This window comes from Euphorbia lathyris, chromosome 2 (genome assembly GCF_963576675.1).
Source record: "Euphorbia lathyris chromosome 2, ddEupLath1.1, whole genome shotgun sequence".
In the NCBI taxonomy this organism is placed as follows: Eukaryota; Viridiplantae; Streptophyta; class Magnoliopsida; order Malpighiales; family Euphorbiaceae; genus Euphorbia; species Euphorbia lathyris.
In genome coordinates, this window is record NC_088911.1 from 68166089 (window position 1) to 68183423 (window position 17335).

Here is a 17335-nt window from a genome sequence, read left to right on the forward strand (position 1 = left end):
TCATTCCAATGAAATAAATAAACTAATATTACTTGATGCTTATGAAGTATACAGGTGTAGAAAATCATACCTGACTGGTATGAGAAGTTTGAATAGCTGACACATAAGATCCAGAGACTTCAACCATAGACATACCATTACCTGGAAGATCTTTCACAATAACATTATTTGGTGAAGCTAAAGTTAGATTTACGCCCGTTGACGATGCTTCCAGCCTGCCAATCAAACATGAAAATCATAACACCACACACTACATCACAGCCAGCACAAGAGAAAGAACAAAAAGCACATTTTACATGATTGTCAAATAACCAAAGATCAAGAAACAGAAAAGCATTCTAGATCTTGTGCTAGAAAAATAACCTCACACATTTTCCGGAAAGCCTTTGTATATCATCAATTTTATCACCATCTTCACACGTCACAAACACAACCTTCTCCTGTAGAAAACCAATTTAAGTTCACCTTCACTCATTCTGAAAGAACTAGTAAGTTCAAATCATGGAAAAAAGACTTACTTGTCGGGCCCGAACCCCAAGATGGGATAGGTGAGGCATCTCTTGAAGAAGCACGACTCCCACAATATCACCACCAGCAGCTGTTACCTGCATTACATATCAACCATGTAACTTCATATCTACTTTGATAAAATACAGAAAGGCCTATAAAATGTGAAAGAGAAAAATATTTAGTGTACAAAGAGACAAACCTCTTCATCTCCATCAGCTTTGTTGACCACAAGTATGACAGGTCCTTTCATAGTTGATGGTAAGGATCCTGGAACAATCCTTTCAACCTGAAGCCAAAGTAATTAAATGTAGTACCTATTACCTGATTGAATGATTCTTTTTGGATGAAATACGTTACTACATGCATGCATACTTACAGAGAAAGCATCAGTCCTACCAATGTGGGTTTTTCATCCCACGTGTTCATAATACAAACACAAACAAAAGTTAGGATCTACAATTTGTTACTGTCCAATATTTTAATTTAAAAGGTTTGTATAACCAAATAAAAATTTAATTCAAAAAATACTGAAAAAATGTTCAAAGCCCACAATTAATGTTTACTGGTTTTATTTTAGCATATTCTCTTAATATAGCCTCTCTCTCTCTCTCTCTCTCTCTCTCTCTCATATGTGTGTGTATATATATAACCAGGCAATATAACTGTTACCCTCAGTTAAAAGTATCAGAATTGGATATTCCAATCAATTTGATAGAAATATAAACCATTCAAAATTTCATATTTAAAAAATGCATCTTTTGCATCAATAAATAAAACTTCCATTGAAATATTAAAACTTTTTTATAAGAAATTGTAGCTATTATAGGCCATAAAGTCACAATATTATTTGTAGTTTTTAAGCAAGACTAATGAACCATTGTCAATTTTGAGCTCAGTTTGTTTAGCTTACATGTGAGTTTCAACATGTAGGGCAAATTCTGACTCTAATTCAAGCACTATTCCAATTTAAAGCAAGGTAGTATTACAACGGCAATGATGCAGTTTTAGTATAAAGCATGGGATTATAGCTATGATAACAACGCAATCATAAAAGTGATTACAACAATGGTTATGACGTTTTAAGAATAACATATGAAGCAATTAATTTAGCCTTAATAAGAGGGAAAAAAACTATGGAATATTTTTTATGAAAAAATTATATTTCAGGAATAAAAGAAAAAACCTGAAGTTTTAGTAATTAAATTTATTTGTCTTCTCAAGTTAGGTCATAATCATCAACCGTTTTCTTATAAAGGGCGGCCCGGTCGCATTACGCGTCCCCGCTGAGCGAGGGTCCGGGGAGGGGTCCCACCACAAGGGTGTATTGGGGGCAAGCCTTCCCTTGCCAATTTAATTGGCAAGAGGCCGCTCCTAAGATTAAATTGGGGGCAAACCGTTTTCTTATCTTAACATTAAATTAAATGTTCCACTACTGATTTAACAGTTTATTCGTTTTGTTATTAAAGTTGAAATTTTGTTGTTAGTGAAAGTAAATTAAAGTCTTTAAGTTTTCTCCCATTTAAAATTATATTTGGCTATTCCATCCAAAGCCTTTTGTTTTCTTTTTCTTTTGGATTCAAGCCTGTTTTCTTTAACCATGGGAGTTGCAACATCTACACCATCCTTCATTCAAGCTCCTAAATTTAAAAACTCCTTTTTGACATCCACCTTCAGTCCCATCATTCTGCAGACTTGCCTACTTTTCCATTTGCACTACAACTTTCTGCTGCAAGATTGACCTCATATTCCATGCCACCTTCCATGCCTAGTTAGGGAAAAATGATGGACTACCAATGGATCAACTGCATGAGCTTCTCAGCTATTCTCTTTCAATGATGATGATGGAGGAACAAGTCAAAATAGTTAAAGTAGAAGCTTCCAAAGGAATTCTCATCACTTATATTTAATATTATTGAACAACTTAAATCGCCTAGCAATTATGACCTAATCTAAGAGGGGGAGGAGGGAAGTAACGCATTCAGGTTATACCAATACAAATTGAAACATATTACACTTTTGGTATTCTTCCCATCTTTTCCAATGTGGCTGTTAATAACACGACTTCACAATCAAGTCCCTAAACTTCCAATGAGGAATCAACTCAAATGCTTTCAAATGGATTTTCTCCAAATTGGGGGGAAGGAAGTAATGGATTCAGGTTATGCCAATATAAATTGAAACATACTACACTTATTCTTCGGATCTTTTACAATGTGGTTATTATTATAACGACTTCACAATCAAGTCCCGAACTTCCAATGAAGAATCAACTCAAACCCTTTTAAATGGATTTTTTCGAAAGTGTTGAGGTAGACAACAAAAACTAACATCTTCACCAAACTATTTTAAAAATTAAAGATAGAGAAATCTTTATTCCAAATTAAATGAAATATAATAAGATTTCACTACTTTGTCCCCTGTGAACAGGAATTTGGTTATTTTATCCCTTCTAGATAAAGAGAATTTTGAAGAGTTCGGATAGTCCCTACATTAGCTCTAATATTTCATTCAATGACCCTGATGCCATAAATTCTTGTAATAGAAAGAGAAAGAATTAGGGATTTTTCCCTTTCTGGAAGTTCAAAGGCTTCAAAACATAACTTCTTTTCTTAAAGTAGTAATAATAATGATATAATAATAATAAAGGTTGTATTGTGAAAATTTTAGAAGTCATTGCAATAACCACTCATCTTAAGATGTTAAAGAAAATAAAGAGAAGACTTTGTCTTCACATTAAGTTAAAAAAATATCTATCAGGAGTTTCAAGTTCATCCAAATGCAACAGGGTTCATCCATTTCTATAGTGCATGGTGAGTTATTGCAAAGTATGAATTCTAAACTCAAAAAAGTGCAGTCAGTGATCCTAATAGAAGCACACGTGCAAGGAATTTTCACAAGACTTGTAGATGCATCTAAAAAACAGAAAAAAAAGGAGACAGAGAAAAGAGAAAGATGTCATCTAGACTAAGAAACTTTGAATTTAGCATGTGACATATTTTATATATCAATATAGTGGTGTCATATTTTTCTATCCATACTTTACTATATAGCATTCGTATAACTATGTTGGACTGATTTCATTACGATCAGAAGCACTATCAATGAGAATACCTGAAACAATGTTCCAGAAGCAGCGCCAGGAACAAGAACATCCCAACCCTGAGAACCAAGGGTACTTCTAACTGCTTTCAGAAGCAAGGTACAGAGTTTTGATACCTGAAAAATTACCCTACAATTTCCATTCGGTTAGTTAAAAGGTAACAATATTTTTATTCAGTAAAGGTATTAATGAAAGCTAGAACCTAATATCAGAAAATAAAATAGAAAAACATACATGCCTACCGTGAAGATAGATGATCTTTATTAATGTTAAAATTTATACAAGTGTAAACATAGATGTGATGTGAACATGATCTCATGTAGCTAGTTGAATAGAAAAAATCTTAGGGATTTAGTATTGACTCTATTTTCTTAGTTAGAGTCACTTGTTGTCAGAGATAATAATAATAAAAGCTATTCTTGGGCCTCTATAAGTTTAAGCTTTTCGTTCAATTGGTTCCTTTGACATGATATCAGAGCCTCTTAGAGCAAGTGGTTAAGGGTTTCAATCCTAACAACCCCATTTATTGATGGAATTTCAACACATGGTAGGATGAACCTGTGTTGTACATGCTTCAAGCTCAGGAGGCATTGGCGTGAGGGGAGTGTCAGAGATAATAATAATAATAATAAAAGCTATTCTTGGGCTTTAACTAGAAGTTTAAGCTCTTAAATTCAATTGATTCCTTGACACTTGTATATATACTCCGTACACTCATCAATCAAAGAACAATCTCTATTCTCTCTTATTTTACAGGGTATCAAAGCCTGTCAAAGTGAGTAGTAATTCTTTTTCTGGTTAACTCTTGGGTCTGTCCAAATGAGTAGACCGTCTCTTTCTTTACGGTTTTTATCCTCTGCCTCCTTGGATCTCCCTGTTCAGTCTGATTATCGGAATCTCAGTCAGTCAGTGTTTTGACCTCTGGTTTGTTTCTCCGGCCTCATGTCTCTTTCCGGTAAGAATATCTGGTCCAATTTCTCTTTGGTGCAGCGAATTGGTATCCCTTTTGTTGTGTAGGTTGGTGCCACATATCACATTACAGGTAATCCTAATCTTTTCTCTAGTTTTCAATCAAAAATCTTCACAAGTTACCTTAGCCGATGGTTATACTTTTTCTGTTATAAGTTCTAGCAGTATTAAGCTTACTGTAAGATAATTACTCTCATTATCCCCTATTTTGAGTCCACCAGGACTTTCACTTGATATAATCTTTGTAACCAAATTTATTTGTACTCTAAATTGTTTTGTTTCATTTTTTCGGACCATTGTATTTTTTAGGATCTTATGACGAAGAGGATTATTGGTAGAGGACATGAATCAGGAAGTCTCTACATTTTGGATAGCATTATCCCAAACCAATTGCTTGTTGAGGCGTGTCTCCCCTTTCAAAGCACATTGTCGGTCAGGGGATCCTTCTTTACCTCTTTTAAAGAAATTATGTCCTCAGTTTAATAATGTTTCCTCTCTAGATTGTGAGTCTTGTCAATAAACAAGTTGTCTTTCCTTTTCAATTAGTCCATTATGATAGCGGGAGATCATGTCCTTCTCAATTATTCTCTCGTTTTACTGCTGTTTGTGTTGAAGTCAAAACTCCATTTAATGCTTCTGTACACACTTTAGGAAGTGATAATGCTAAAGAATATCTTCCCGGGCTTTCCAAAATTTCATGATTTGAAATGGCATTCTCCATCAATCGCCTTGCATTGACAAACTATCTCAAAATGTTGTGGTGAACGCAAAAATAGACACCTACTTGAAACAGCTATGGCTCTCCTATTCCAAACACATGTGCCTTAACACTTTTGAGAAGATGCAGTACCACAACACGTTTTTTAATTAACCGCATGCCTTAATCCGTTCTTAATGGTGGAATTCATTACCATGTCCTTTTTCTTACTAAACATTTATCTCCTATCACACCAAGAATATTTAGGTGTACATGTTTTGTTCGAAATATTCTCCCTTAGATATAACAAAGTTAGACCCCAAATTCTTCAAATGAGTTTTCCTTGGTATTCCAGGCTATAAAAAGGGTATAAATGTTATTGTCCTTTTAATAAATATTTTGTGCCAGCTTATGTAACTTTTCTTGAGCATATTCCTTCACCTTACATCTATGTATTCTCCACCTCAAGAGAAGAATGATGATGATGATGTGTTGGTATATCAATTTCACCAATATCCTGCTGTTACTTCTTCCATACCTACACCACCACAACTACCACAATACTGTTACTTCAGTACCTCCACCACCACCATCTCTTATTCGCCATATGTATTCTAGAAGGCAGAGCCCTCCTAATTCAAGTTCAATACTGATCTCTTCTTCGACATCAGACCTAGTTGCTAGCGATCTGATATTGATCTCCCTTGCTCTCCGTAAAGGTAAATGCATTTACGCTTACCTAGTTTCTTCTGATCTATGCCTTATCACCCTCTTCCAAGTCTTTCATAGCTTCCAAAATCTCTCATTGAAGCATTGCCTCATGCTGGATGGCAAGAAGCAATGAAAGAAAAATTGATGGTAGGTGAACAAAATCATACTTGGGATCTTGTGTCTCTTTCTCCACAAAAAAGAGCTATTGGATGTAAATAAATTGAACTATTAAAATGAATCTTGATGGTTCTGTTACACGTTTCAAAGCTCGCTCGGTAGCTAAAGGTTATGCTCAATCATATGAAGTAGACTATTCTGAGACTTTTTCTCCAATTGCCGAACTTTCTTCTGTTTGACTGATTATCTCCTTGGCTACTACTTAGAGTTGCACTCTTCATCATCTCGATGTTAAGAATTTGTTCTGACACGACGACTTACTTGGAGAGGCCTATATGGAACGACAACTTGGATTTGTTGCTAAGAGGGAGTCAGAGAAGGTATGTAAGTTAAGGAAATCCACGTACGACTTGAAGCAATCTGCTCGTTCCTAGTTTGCAAGATTCAGTGTTGTAGTGATTGGGTTTAGCTTACGTAGAAGTGCATATGATCATTTTGTGTTCTTTACATAATCTAGTTTTGGATGCATTTTACTAGTTGCTTATGTGGATGATATAGTGAATATTGGAAATAAGAAGATTGGCATCACAAGCTGACAACATTCTTTGGTACTTGCTTCCAAACAAAAGAACTAGGACACTTGAAATACTTCTTAGGAATCGAAGTTTCCTGCAGCTGCAAGGGAATTTGCATGACTTGAGATATTGCCTAGAATTATTAATGATGTCAGTTTGATCAAGGCAAAGATTTGTGATGCGTCTGTCTGTAATACCAAATTTGAAGTTGAAAGTTGAGGACGTTAAACTTACTTGAGAATCCAAAAGAGTATAGCATAATTGTTAAGTTAAACTACCTTATAATCCCTCATCGTGATATTGCTTTTCTAGTGAGTCTTGCAACTGTTATCTCCTAGAGCTTCACACTGGGATGTACTTAGTCATATTCTAAGATATCTTAAAGGTGCTCCAGGATGTGGTACCTTGTATCAAAACCATAGTCACGACATGGTAGAAGGTTTCACAGATGTTGATTACGCGGGATATCTTAGGTGCGTATTCTACCACTGATTATTGTGTATTTGTTGGAGGCTCGTGTCTTGAAAAGTAAGAAACTGAGTGTGTTATCCCGATCAAGTGAAGGATCTGAATACAAGACTATGACACAAACTATATGTAAATTTATATGGGTACGTCATATACTTGGTGAGATTAGGTTTGCTCAAATGCAACCAATGAAGTCACGGTGTGACAATGAAGCAGCTACCTATATTGTAAAAAATTCTACGTTTCATGAAAGAACCGAACATATAAAAGTTGATTGTCATGTTACTCGGATAAGCTAGAAGATGATACAATCTCAATCTCACATGTCAGAATTGGAAGCCACTTAGTAGATGTGTTTACCAAAGCATACACGGAGAATCGGGTCAATTATATTTGTAACAAATATCTGTGTTTTAGCTTATGGGGGTGTTACAATGTGTACAAGTGTAAACATAGATGTCAACATGTTTATGTAGCTAGTTGTATAGGATATCTCTTAATATTGACTATATTTCCATAGTTAGAGTCTCTTACCTTTTGTTACCAAATATCATTCAAAAGGAATAAACAGCTGTAATTAGTCTCGGTTGTAATTAGTGGATAAACCAGTTGTAATAAACAACTGGTTAATTAGCTGTAATTAGTGGATAAACCAATTATAATAAACATCAATTGTAATTAGTACCAGCTGTAATTAGTAGCCTATATAGGACCCTTGATGTGTACATATATGAGATAATTTTTCATTGAACAAATACTAAATATAATTATCACATTAAGTTCAATTTCATGGTATTAGAGCCTTGCGATTGGCTTTCTGAATTTTTCTTCTGATTTGCGATTCTCAGACCTTCTGTTCCATGCTTCAATTCTTCTTCTGAGTTACAATTTCCTAATATTCTCACCACCCCCCTCCGCCTGCCTCCGATTAGCATTTCTGCACTTTCCGTCAGTCAGAATCCTTGCGCGTGACTCACCGGAATCCTCTTGCATTTCCAGTTCCGGCTTCGTCTTCTCCGCCTGTACGATTAGTTTTCTCATATTTGAACCTATTCGTAAAGAGCCTTGGTTTGGCAGATTGTGTTCCTATGATAGAAAGTTGGGTTGATTTTCTCTATTGGTTATTTATTTGTACTACTCTGATAGAATTGGATTTTCTATTGGTTTCTTGACTTCTGATTTGTGCTAGTTTGATAAGATGACTTATAAGATTAAAGTGAATGATAGTGTAGAGAAGAAAATACCACAAAAATTATATTCGGTAATTCCAAAACTACTGATAGAAAAGATTAAGGATTATCCACAGTGGAAACGAATCATTCAAAGGCTTGTTAAAAGTGCTGGTTTGCCAGATCATTTGAATAGCGATCCCCCACCTAAAGAAAGTGCTGAGATTGAAAAGAAATGGTTGATGGCTAAATGTAAACTGTTTAATGCTATTCAAAACACTTTAGGTCCTACTATTGATGACATTGTCACTCACTGTGATACTGTCAAAGAACTATGGGAGTATTTGGAGTCAATATATGCTAGTAAGTAGACTTATCTCACATTCATAACCTGTTAATGTGGTTTTATCGTCCTTAGCAAAAAGGCAACTCTTATTCAGTACTATAATGAATCTGCCTCACGTACAGCCTCTTAGAAATCCATAGCCCTACTCGGCAATGTTCCTCATGGGGTCTAGGGTAATTCCAGAATCGTGCTGGTAATCGTAATTCACCCCGAGTTTGTCATCATTTGGAGGTGAAAACCATATTAAGAAAAACTGTTGGAAACTGCATGGTAGGCCCTCGCAACACTCAGGGCAGAATAACCCAGAAGATTTGCTAATGTAGTTGGGTTATTGATTCTGGTGCTACTGATCATATGACCGGCAACACAGGTATTCTTTCTTCTCTTCGTGCTTCTTCCAATTTACCATTTACTTTAGCCAATGGGGCTAAAGCTCCTGTAAATGGATATGGACAGCTCATCCAACTCCTAGAATCTCATTATCATCTGTTTTATGCCTATCTCAATTTCCTTTTAATCTGCTATCGTTAGTCAACTCACCAAAACCCTTACCTGTTGTGTTGTGTTGTTTTCTTTCCTACTTATTGCGCTTTTCAGGACCTTGGGACGAAAAAGATTGGCAAGGGAATACTGGCGAACAGCTTGTATGTTTTTAACTCCCCTGAAGTCGTGCCAAGACCGATTGCATGTGTAAGCTCCTCTCTATTAGAGCTTCATTATCAGTTTGGTCATCCATTTCTTCCTGTGTTGGAGAAGATTTATCCTAGTTTTCAATTGGCATCTACTTTGGAATGTGAAGCTTGTCATTTTGCTAAACATCACAGAGTATCATATTCCCCTAGAATAAATAAACGTTTTGAGTCTGCTTTTAATTTAGTTCACAGATGTATGGGGTCCATGTCTTGTTGCGTCCGAACTTGGTTATCGTTATTTTGTGACTTTTGTGGATGATTTTTCTCGAGTAATATCGCTTTATCCTTTGAAGTGTCGTTCAAATTTATTTACTATATTTTGTGCTTTTCATGCTGAGATTAAAACTCAATTTAACAAAAATATTTGCATCTTGCAAAGTGATAATGCGAAAGAGTATTTATCCAGCACCTTCGAGTCATTTCCCTCATAGCATGGCATTATTCATCACACATCTTGTGTTGTCACTCCTCAACAAAATGGCGTAGCTGAACGAAAGAATCAACATTTGTTAGAAGTCACCTGAACCACAATATTTCAAATGCAGGTTCCTAAGGTCCTTTGGGCAGATGTTGTTTCCATTGTCTGCTATCTTATGGATTGTATGCCCTCTGTTGTTTTTAAGGGGAAAATCCCGTACTCTATTTAGTTTCCTCTTCAATCTTTGTTTTTTCTAACTCCTCGCATTTTTGGAAGTACTTGTTTTGTTCAAAATATGCGCCCTCAAATATCAAAACTTGATCTCAGATCTCTCAAGTGTATTTTCTTGGGATACTCTCGGTTTCAGAAAGAGTATCATTGTTATTCTCCAACATTGGGGCGCTATCTTATCTCTGCTGATGTCACGTTCTTTGAAAACATCTTTCTTTGGTCCTTCATCCCCGTCCTTGTCCTCTCCTAACACTCATGATGAATTTATGATATATACTGTAAGTGAGCATGTTGTTTCTTCTCCTTCTCGACCTGTTGTTCGTCAGGTTTATTCTCGTTCTGTGCAGCCTGCGATTACAGCACACCCGCTCCAAACGAACATCAGTCTTCCCTCTTCTTTTTAGGCTCCAGATCCTGCACCTTCCTTTGAACCTTATCTTGATCTCCCCCTATAGCTCTCCAGAGAGGTAAATGTACACCCATCCAGTTTCTTCATTTGTTTCATATAATGCCTTATCACCCTCTTCAAAGTCCTTTATAGCCTCTTTAGACTCTATTGTTGTTCCTTCATCCCTTTCTGAAGCTATAGGTCACCCTAGTCGGCTAGAAGCTATGAAAGAAGAAATGAAGGCTCTGGAACATAACCATACTCTAGGATCTTGTTGCTCTTCCGGCTCAAAAGGAAGCTATCGGAAGCAAATTGGTATTCGCTGTTAAGATGCATCGTGATACCTTCTCACTTCTGTTCAATTGTTCATCTCTTTAGCTGCTACTTAATAATTGGCCACTTCATCAGCTTGATGTCAAAAATGTTTTCTTAAATGAAGACTTGTGTGAAAAAGTGTATATGGAGCAACCACATGGTTTTGTTGCTCAGGGAGGGTCTAGGAAGGTATGCAAGCTAAGGAAGTCATTATATGGTTTGAAGCAATCTCCTCGTGCCTTGTTTGGGCGATTTAGCACTGTAGTAACGGAATTTGGTTTACAATGAAGTGCATATGATTCTTCTGTTTTCTTTTCCACTTACAGCTCTAGTTATATTTTACCGGTTGTGTATGTTGATGACATTGTGATCACTGGGAATGATAGTACTCGAATATCATAGAAAGTATTGTCTAGATGTGTTAGAAGATGCATGACTAATTGAAACAAAGACTTGTGATGCTCTTATGATACCAAACGTGACCTTAAAAGGTAATGAAGGTGATTTGCTTGAGAAATACATCAGAGTTGTTGGGAAATTGAATTATCTAACAATTGCTCGTCCTCGTATTGCTTTTCCAGTGAGTGTTGTAAGTCAGGTGGACAATGCATTGGGATGTTGTTGTTCATATTCTGAAATATTTGAAGGGGACACCCGACAAGGCTTGTTGTATCGAAATCATGGTTACCATATTGCAGAAGGGTTCACAAATGCAGACTATGTTGATAGACACTCTACGACGTGCTATTATGTCTTTGTTGGAGGAAATCTTGTTTCCTGCAAGAGCATGAAACAAAGTGTAGTGTCTCGATCCAGTGCCGAATCGAGCTATGGCACAAACTACATGTGAGCTTGTGTGGTTACAACGTCTTCTTGATGAGCTTAGGTTTGTACACCAATGAAGTTATGGTGTGATAATGAAGCATCCATCTATATTGCAAACAATTGTGTGTTTAATGAGCGGACCAAGCATATAAAGTTGATTGTCATTTTACGTGGGAAAAGTTAGAAGATGGTACAATCACAACTCCACATGTCAGAACAGGAAGTCAACTAACAGATATTTTTACCAAGGCCTTACTCGGAACTCAAATTGATTGCATTTGTACCAAGCTAGGCATGATCAATATCTATGCATCAACTTGAGGGGGAGCATTACCAAATATCATTCAAAAGGAATAAACAACTGTAATTAGTACTAGTTGTAATTAGGGGATAAACTAGCTGTAATAAACAGCTGGTTAATTAGCTGCAATTAGTGGATAAACCAGTTGTAATAAACAGTTGTAATTAGTACCAGCTATAATTAGACACAGCTGTACTTAGTACCCTATATAGCACCAGTTCAGTTTCACCTTTATATATAATCAGTCTAGTAATCAATCAAAGTGCAGTTCTATTATGGAAATAATTGTATATACTTCCCTAATTATAGGAATCAAATCCCTTAATCATAAGGATCGTGGAATAAATGTAATTAAGTGTGGGTATTTCTTTCCTAGTTTACTTAGCTCTTGTTAGAAACGTGTTTAGGAACTGCTGGGTTGTTCCTATTTTTTAGTTGTTTGTTATTGTGCTTTATTCACGTTTCATTAGTTATTTAATTAATGGACCACTTTCATAGTGGGTAGTTATCCTTCTTTCTATAAATTGTAATTTCTTCTGCATTTTAATATATTCAAGTACGGTCCTTTTCTTCTCAAACTCTTCTCTTCTTATTTTTATTAAGCATTGAAGGATCAGACACCCTTTGAGGCATGGTATGGTCACAAACCATCTCTAGATTTTCTTAAAGTTTTTGGATGTTTGTGTTTCACTCATATTCCACAGAACAGAAGAGATAAGCTAGACAAAAGAGCACATCCAAGAATCTTTATCGACTATAGCTTGTCTTCAAAAGCTTATAGAGTTTTCCAGCCCCAAACTCAAAATATTGTAATAAGCAGACACCCTTTGAGGGATCAGACACCCTTTGAGGCATGGTATGGTCACAAACCATCTCTAGATTTTCTTAAAGATTTTGGATGTTTGTGTTTCACTCATATTCCACAGAACAGAAGAGATAAGCTAGACAAAAGAGCACATCCAAGAATCTTTATCGACTATAGCTTGTCTTCAAAAGCTTATAGAGTTTTCCAGCCCCAAACTCAAAATATTGTAATAAGCAGGGATGTGCACTTTATGCAAGATGAAGAGTGGAATTGGGATGAAGCTGAGAAGAAGAATCAGTTAACACTGAAGTCTTTTGGCTCAAGCATTGAAGAAGATGAAGATTGGCAAAATGAAACAGTGGATAACGTTCCTGTGAGAGGAACGAGTCTCTGACATTTATCAAAGTTGCAATATTGCTGTTTCTGAACCTGCAGATTATGAAAAAGCCATGACGAATCAAAATTGGGCTGCTGCAATGAAGGAGGAGCTATCCATGATTGAAAAGAACAATACTTGGGAGTTGGTTGATCGACCCAAAAATAGAAAGGTGATTGGAGTTCGGTGGGTGTTTAGAACCAAGCTTAATGCTGATGGCTCAATCAACAAATATAAAGCTAGGCTTGTGGTCAAAGGGTATGCTCAAATATTCGGAGTAGACTACTCAGATACCTTTGCACCTGTTGCTAGACTCGATACCATCCGACTCTTGCTTGCTGTTGCAGCACAAAATAATTGGAAGTTGTATCATTTAGATGTTAAGTCAGCATTTTTAAATGGTTTTTTGGAAGAGGAGATATATGTAGAGCAACCAGAAGGCCATGTAAAAGAAGGAAAAGACAAGGTTTATCTTCTCAAAAGAGCACTCTATGGTTTGAAACAAGCTCCCAGAGCTGCAGAATTGATGCACATTTGCAGGTTTTGGGATTTTTCAGGAGCTTATCTGAATCAACATTGTATGTCAGGAAACAACACAACTCTTGTGGAAAAATTTAAGCAAGAGATGATGGAGGTTTTTGAGATGACAGATCTTGGTTAGAAGAATGCAGAGCCGTTAGCACTCCTATGAACCAAAAGGAGAAGTTATGTAAGGAAGATGGTGCTGAAAAAGTGGATGATGGATATTTTAGAAGTTTGGTTGGTTGCTTGATGTATCTTACAGCAACCCGACCTAACATTTTAAGTGTTGTAAGCATTTGGTCCCGCTTTATGCATTGTGCAAGTGAATTGCATCTTCAGGCTGCTAAGAGAGTGATGCGATATGTCAAAGGAACAAGTGACTTTGGCTTTAAATTCACAAAAAAACAAGGATTTCAAGCTGATGGGTTTCTCAGATAGTGATTGGGGAGGTTCCATTGATGATATGAAGAGTACTTCTGGTTACTGTTTCACATTGGGATCTGGAATTTTTTCATGGAGTTCAAAAAAACAAGAAACGGTAGCTCAATCGACAGCTGAAGCTAGGTTTGTTGCTGCGGCAGCTACTGTCAATCAAGCTCTATGGCTGAGGAAGATTTTAATGGATATGAATCTAGAGCAGAAAGAAAGCAGCGAGATTTTTGTTGACAATCAAGCTGCAATTGCTATTTACTGCTGGGTTGTTCCTATTTTTTAATTGTTTGTTATTGTGCTTTATTCACATTTCATTAGTTATTTAACTAATGGACCACTTTCATAGTGGGTAGTTATCCTTCTTTCTGTAAATTGTAATTTCTTCTGCATTTTAATATATTCAAGTATAGTCCTTTTCTTCTCAAACTCTTCTCTTCTTATTAACAACAGCTCTCATGTATATATAGGTGTGTTTATACACCATATGAATACAAGAATTCTATTTTCCGTTGCTTTCTATTTACATGGGGTTTAACATGAATATCAAAGTTGCCCGTGTGAGCAGACTCTTCCTGGTGGTTTCAATCTTATTTGGATTTTTTTCTGGGTTTGATTTATGGGTTTAGTTTCCTAGGATTTATTTTCTGTTCTAAAGGACAGTCTTGGGTTTCTTTGGATGATATTGTTTTGAGATGTCTGACCGCCCCTTCCACTTGATTGAACCGGTGCTTATCGGCCTCTCCCCAGAATCCAGCCGCCACCTTCGGTCAGAGTGGCTTCTTTCTCCCGCATGGTCCCATCCTCTATCTGATATCCTGTTGGTTTCTTCTAGGTCTCACAGCTCCATGTTGGTGTGTATTGACAGACCCTCCTTTTGAGGTTGTTTGTCAGTTACCTTTATTTATACCAAGCTGGCATGATTAATATTTATGCTCCAGCTCGAGGGGAGTGTTATGGAATGTCATAATTGTATATAGTTGTTACCTAATTATAGGAATCAAATCCCTTATTATAGGGATTATAGAATAAATGTAATCAAGTGTAATTATTTCTTTCCTAGTTTAGGTAGCTCTCTCATGTATATATATGTGTTTATGCACCATATGAGCAAGAATTTTATTTTCCATTCTTCTTTCTATTTACAAATTCATTCTCTCATATTTTACAATTAAAAGAAGAAATGTAATTTTACCCAGAACGAATCTCGGCTTCAGCAAATGTCCTTATACTGTTTTCTTGTATATAGTTGTTACCTAATTATAGGAATCAAATCCCTTATTATAGGGATTATAGAATAAATGTAATCAAGTGTAATTATTTCTTTCCTAGTTTAGGTAGCTCTCTCATGTATATATATGTGTTTATGCACCATATGAGCAAGAATTTTATTTTCCATTCTTCTTTCTATTTACAAATTCATTCTCTCATATTTTACAATTAAAAGAAGAAATGTAATTTTACCCAGAACGAATCTCGGCTTCAGCATATGTCCTTATACTGTTTTCTGGAATCCCAAGAGCGTTTCCTAACATCTGCAATAATCAGGGGGAATTTTTTGGTACAATTTAGAGATAGTTCACAATTTATTTGTATGACAAACACAGTTAATCTCGCTTATTACTATAGTCGTAGAAAATCCTTATTAGCAATTCACTAATGTACCACTTTCAATGTTGCTAAAATCTAGCTCCTCAGGTTTACTATATATATATATATATATATATATATATATAATCCAAAATAAATTTGTATACCTGTACGTTTTGCGGAAAAATTTGAAGAAGTGATTCAGAGTATTCCTCAGTAAGTCTTCTTGCTCTATCAAGAGTAGCTTTGAGCCTCAATGCCCAAATTACCTTTCCATCCTCGCTTCCTTTAAACAATAGAAGTTACAGATGAATTAAATGTGTGGAATAACTTGAAAAACTTGACAACTGTTTCAGTACTAGAAGAGGACAAGACAAAAATGAAAGTACCTTCCTTTTCAAAGAGACCTCGAACTTGCCAAGCCAGGAGCTCAGATATAATAGCTTCACATTCTTCTGGTTTCCAACCAGACAAGCCAAGTTGATGAACACCAACAATGAGGGCACCGAGTGGGTCATTCCAAGAGCTTACATTCTTTAATTCCACATTGTCCGCAAGCCACTTAGCCCCTCCCAAATTTTCAAGTGCATTGACCAACCTATGAGGAAAAATATTGAACCAGTAAAAAATAAATAAATCAATTAAAAAACCTGAAACATAGGCATTTAACTATAAAACAGAAAAAGTTTGCCTCTGGATTATTTCAGTACTGAAACTACTCTTTTTAGCTGAATATGCACTCTGCATAACTAAAATCAATTCAAAGGCACTTGCTTGTAATCAAGACTTGTGCCAAAATCAGAATGCCACCTCAGAAATTGTTACTGTCTTGGTTAGTGTATAAGTAAGGCATAGTAGGATAATTACTGCATACACAAGTGAAGATAACATGCCAATGGAGGTTATAAGTGTGTAAGTTGCATCGCCAACATGCTGATGATTTTTAAATAATTTATTTTGTTACGATATTTGAGAAAAAATTTAAGTTTTGATAATACCTGCTTAGAAGAATAAATGAATAGTCCTCAAGACCAATTTCACAAAGACGCCACTACAAGGAACGCCCCAGCACCAACCACAAGAATAAATATATGCACACAGTGACAGAGGAAAAGGGAATTATTAAAAGCAGAACCATCAAACTGAAACTCCATGATAAGAAATTAACATGCAAAAATCTCACCTTTTGTCGCATGGCTATTGCGGTATCCGGAGCATCATTCCTTAGACCACTCTCAAGACCCTTCGCAATAATATTTCTTAGAGCACCCATAGAACGTATGGTTTTTATCAGTGCAAAGCCATTGCTTGATTCTTCCGAAGTATCCAAATTCTGGAAATGTACAAGAACTCATCATTTGAAGAAAAGATTGGAATAAATAACATTATGCAATGTGGTGGATTGAACTATAAATTGCTAACACCTCAAACTTAACAAAAGGGCATCCAAGAAGAGTAAAAGGAAAGAAACTACTCCCTACAGAAACCGTATAGTGGTAGACATCCACAATAATAAAACAATCGATGTATCATTCAATTCAAAAGTAGTTAAAAACTAAACAAGTATAAAAACTCTCAAGTTAATAGTGCTTTCTTCTGTATCTATTAGCTTTTCCACATGGCTTAATACATAATTACACAACTAAACTTGTAACGTTTTGTCGTTTGGCACCATGTATTTATACTTGGACCAATCACACGCCTAAACTTGTAACTTTTTTCTGTCTGGCAACCTAAACTTAGTCAATTTTGAGCCACTAAAATCCTTAATTGCTGATTTG

The 17335-nt window shown here is 36.0% G+C and overlaps 1 protein-coding gene across 9 annotated transcripts in view; it reads right to left on the bottom strand.

Moving 5' to 3' along the window:
• Nucleotides 1–17335, bottom strand: part of LOC136218530 (phosphoglucan, water dikinase, chloroplastic) — a 66249-nt gene that overhangs the window by 3904 nt on the left and 45010 nt on the right. For all 9 annotated transcript variants that reach the window (XM_066005456.1, XM_066005455.1, XM_066005462.1 and 6 more), the window contains 10 exons: nucleotides 16738–16887; nucleotides 16553–16605; nucleotides 15944–16152; nucleotides 15722–15840; nucleotides 15429–15499; nucleotides 3622–3739; nucleotides 710–796; nucleotides 519–605; nucleotides 364–440; nucleotides 71–215 (listed from right to left, as the gene is read on the bottom strand). In XM_066005456.1, coding sequence (XP_065861528.1) covers nucleotides 71–215; nucleotides 364–440; nucleotides 519–605; nucleotides 710–796; nucleotides 3622–3739; nucleotides 15429–15499; nucleotides 15722–15840; nucleotides 15944–16152; nucleotides 16553–16605; nucleotides 16738–16887 — 1116 coding nt within the window. The remainder of the gene's footprint in view (nucleotides 1–70; nucleotides 216–363; nucleotides 441–518; nucleotides 606–709; nucleotides 797–3621; nucleotides 3740–15428; nucleotides 15500–15721; nucleotides 15841–15943; nucleotides 16153–16552; nucleotides 16606–16737; nucleotides 16888–17335) is intronic.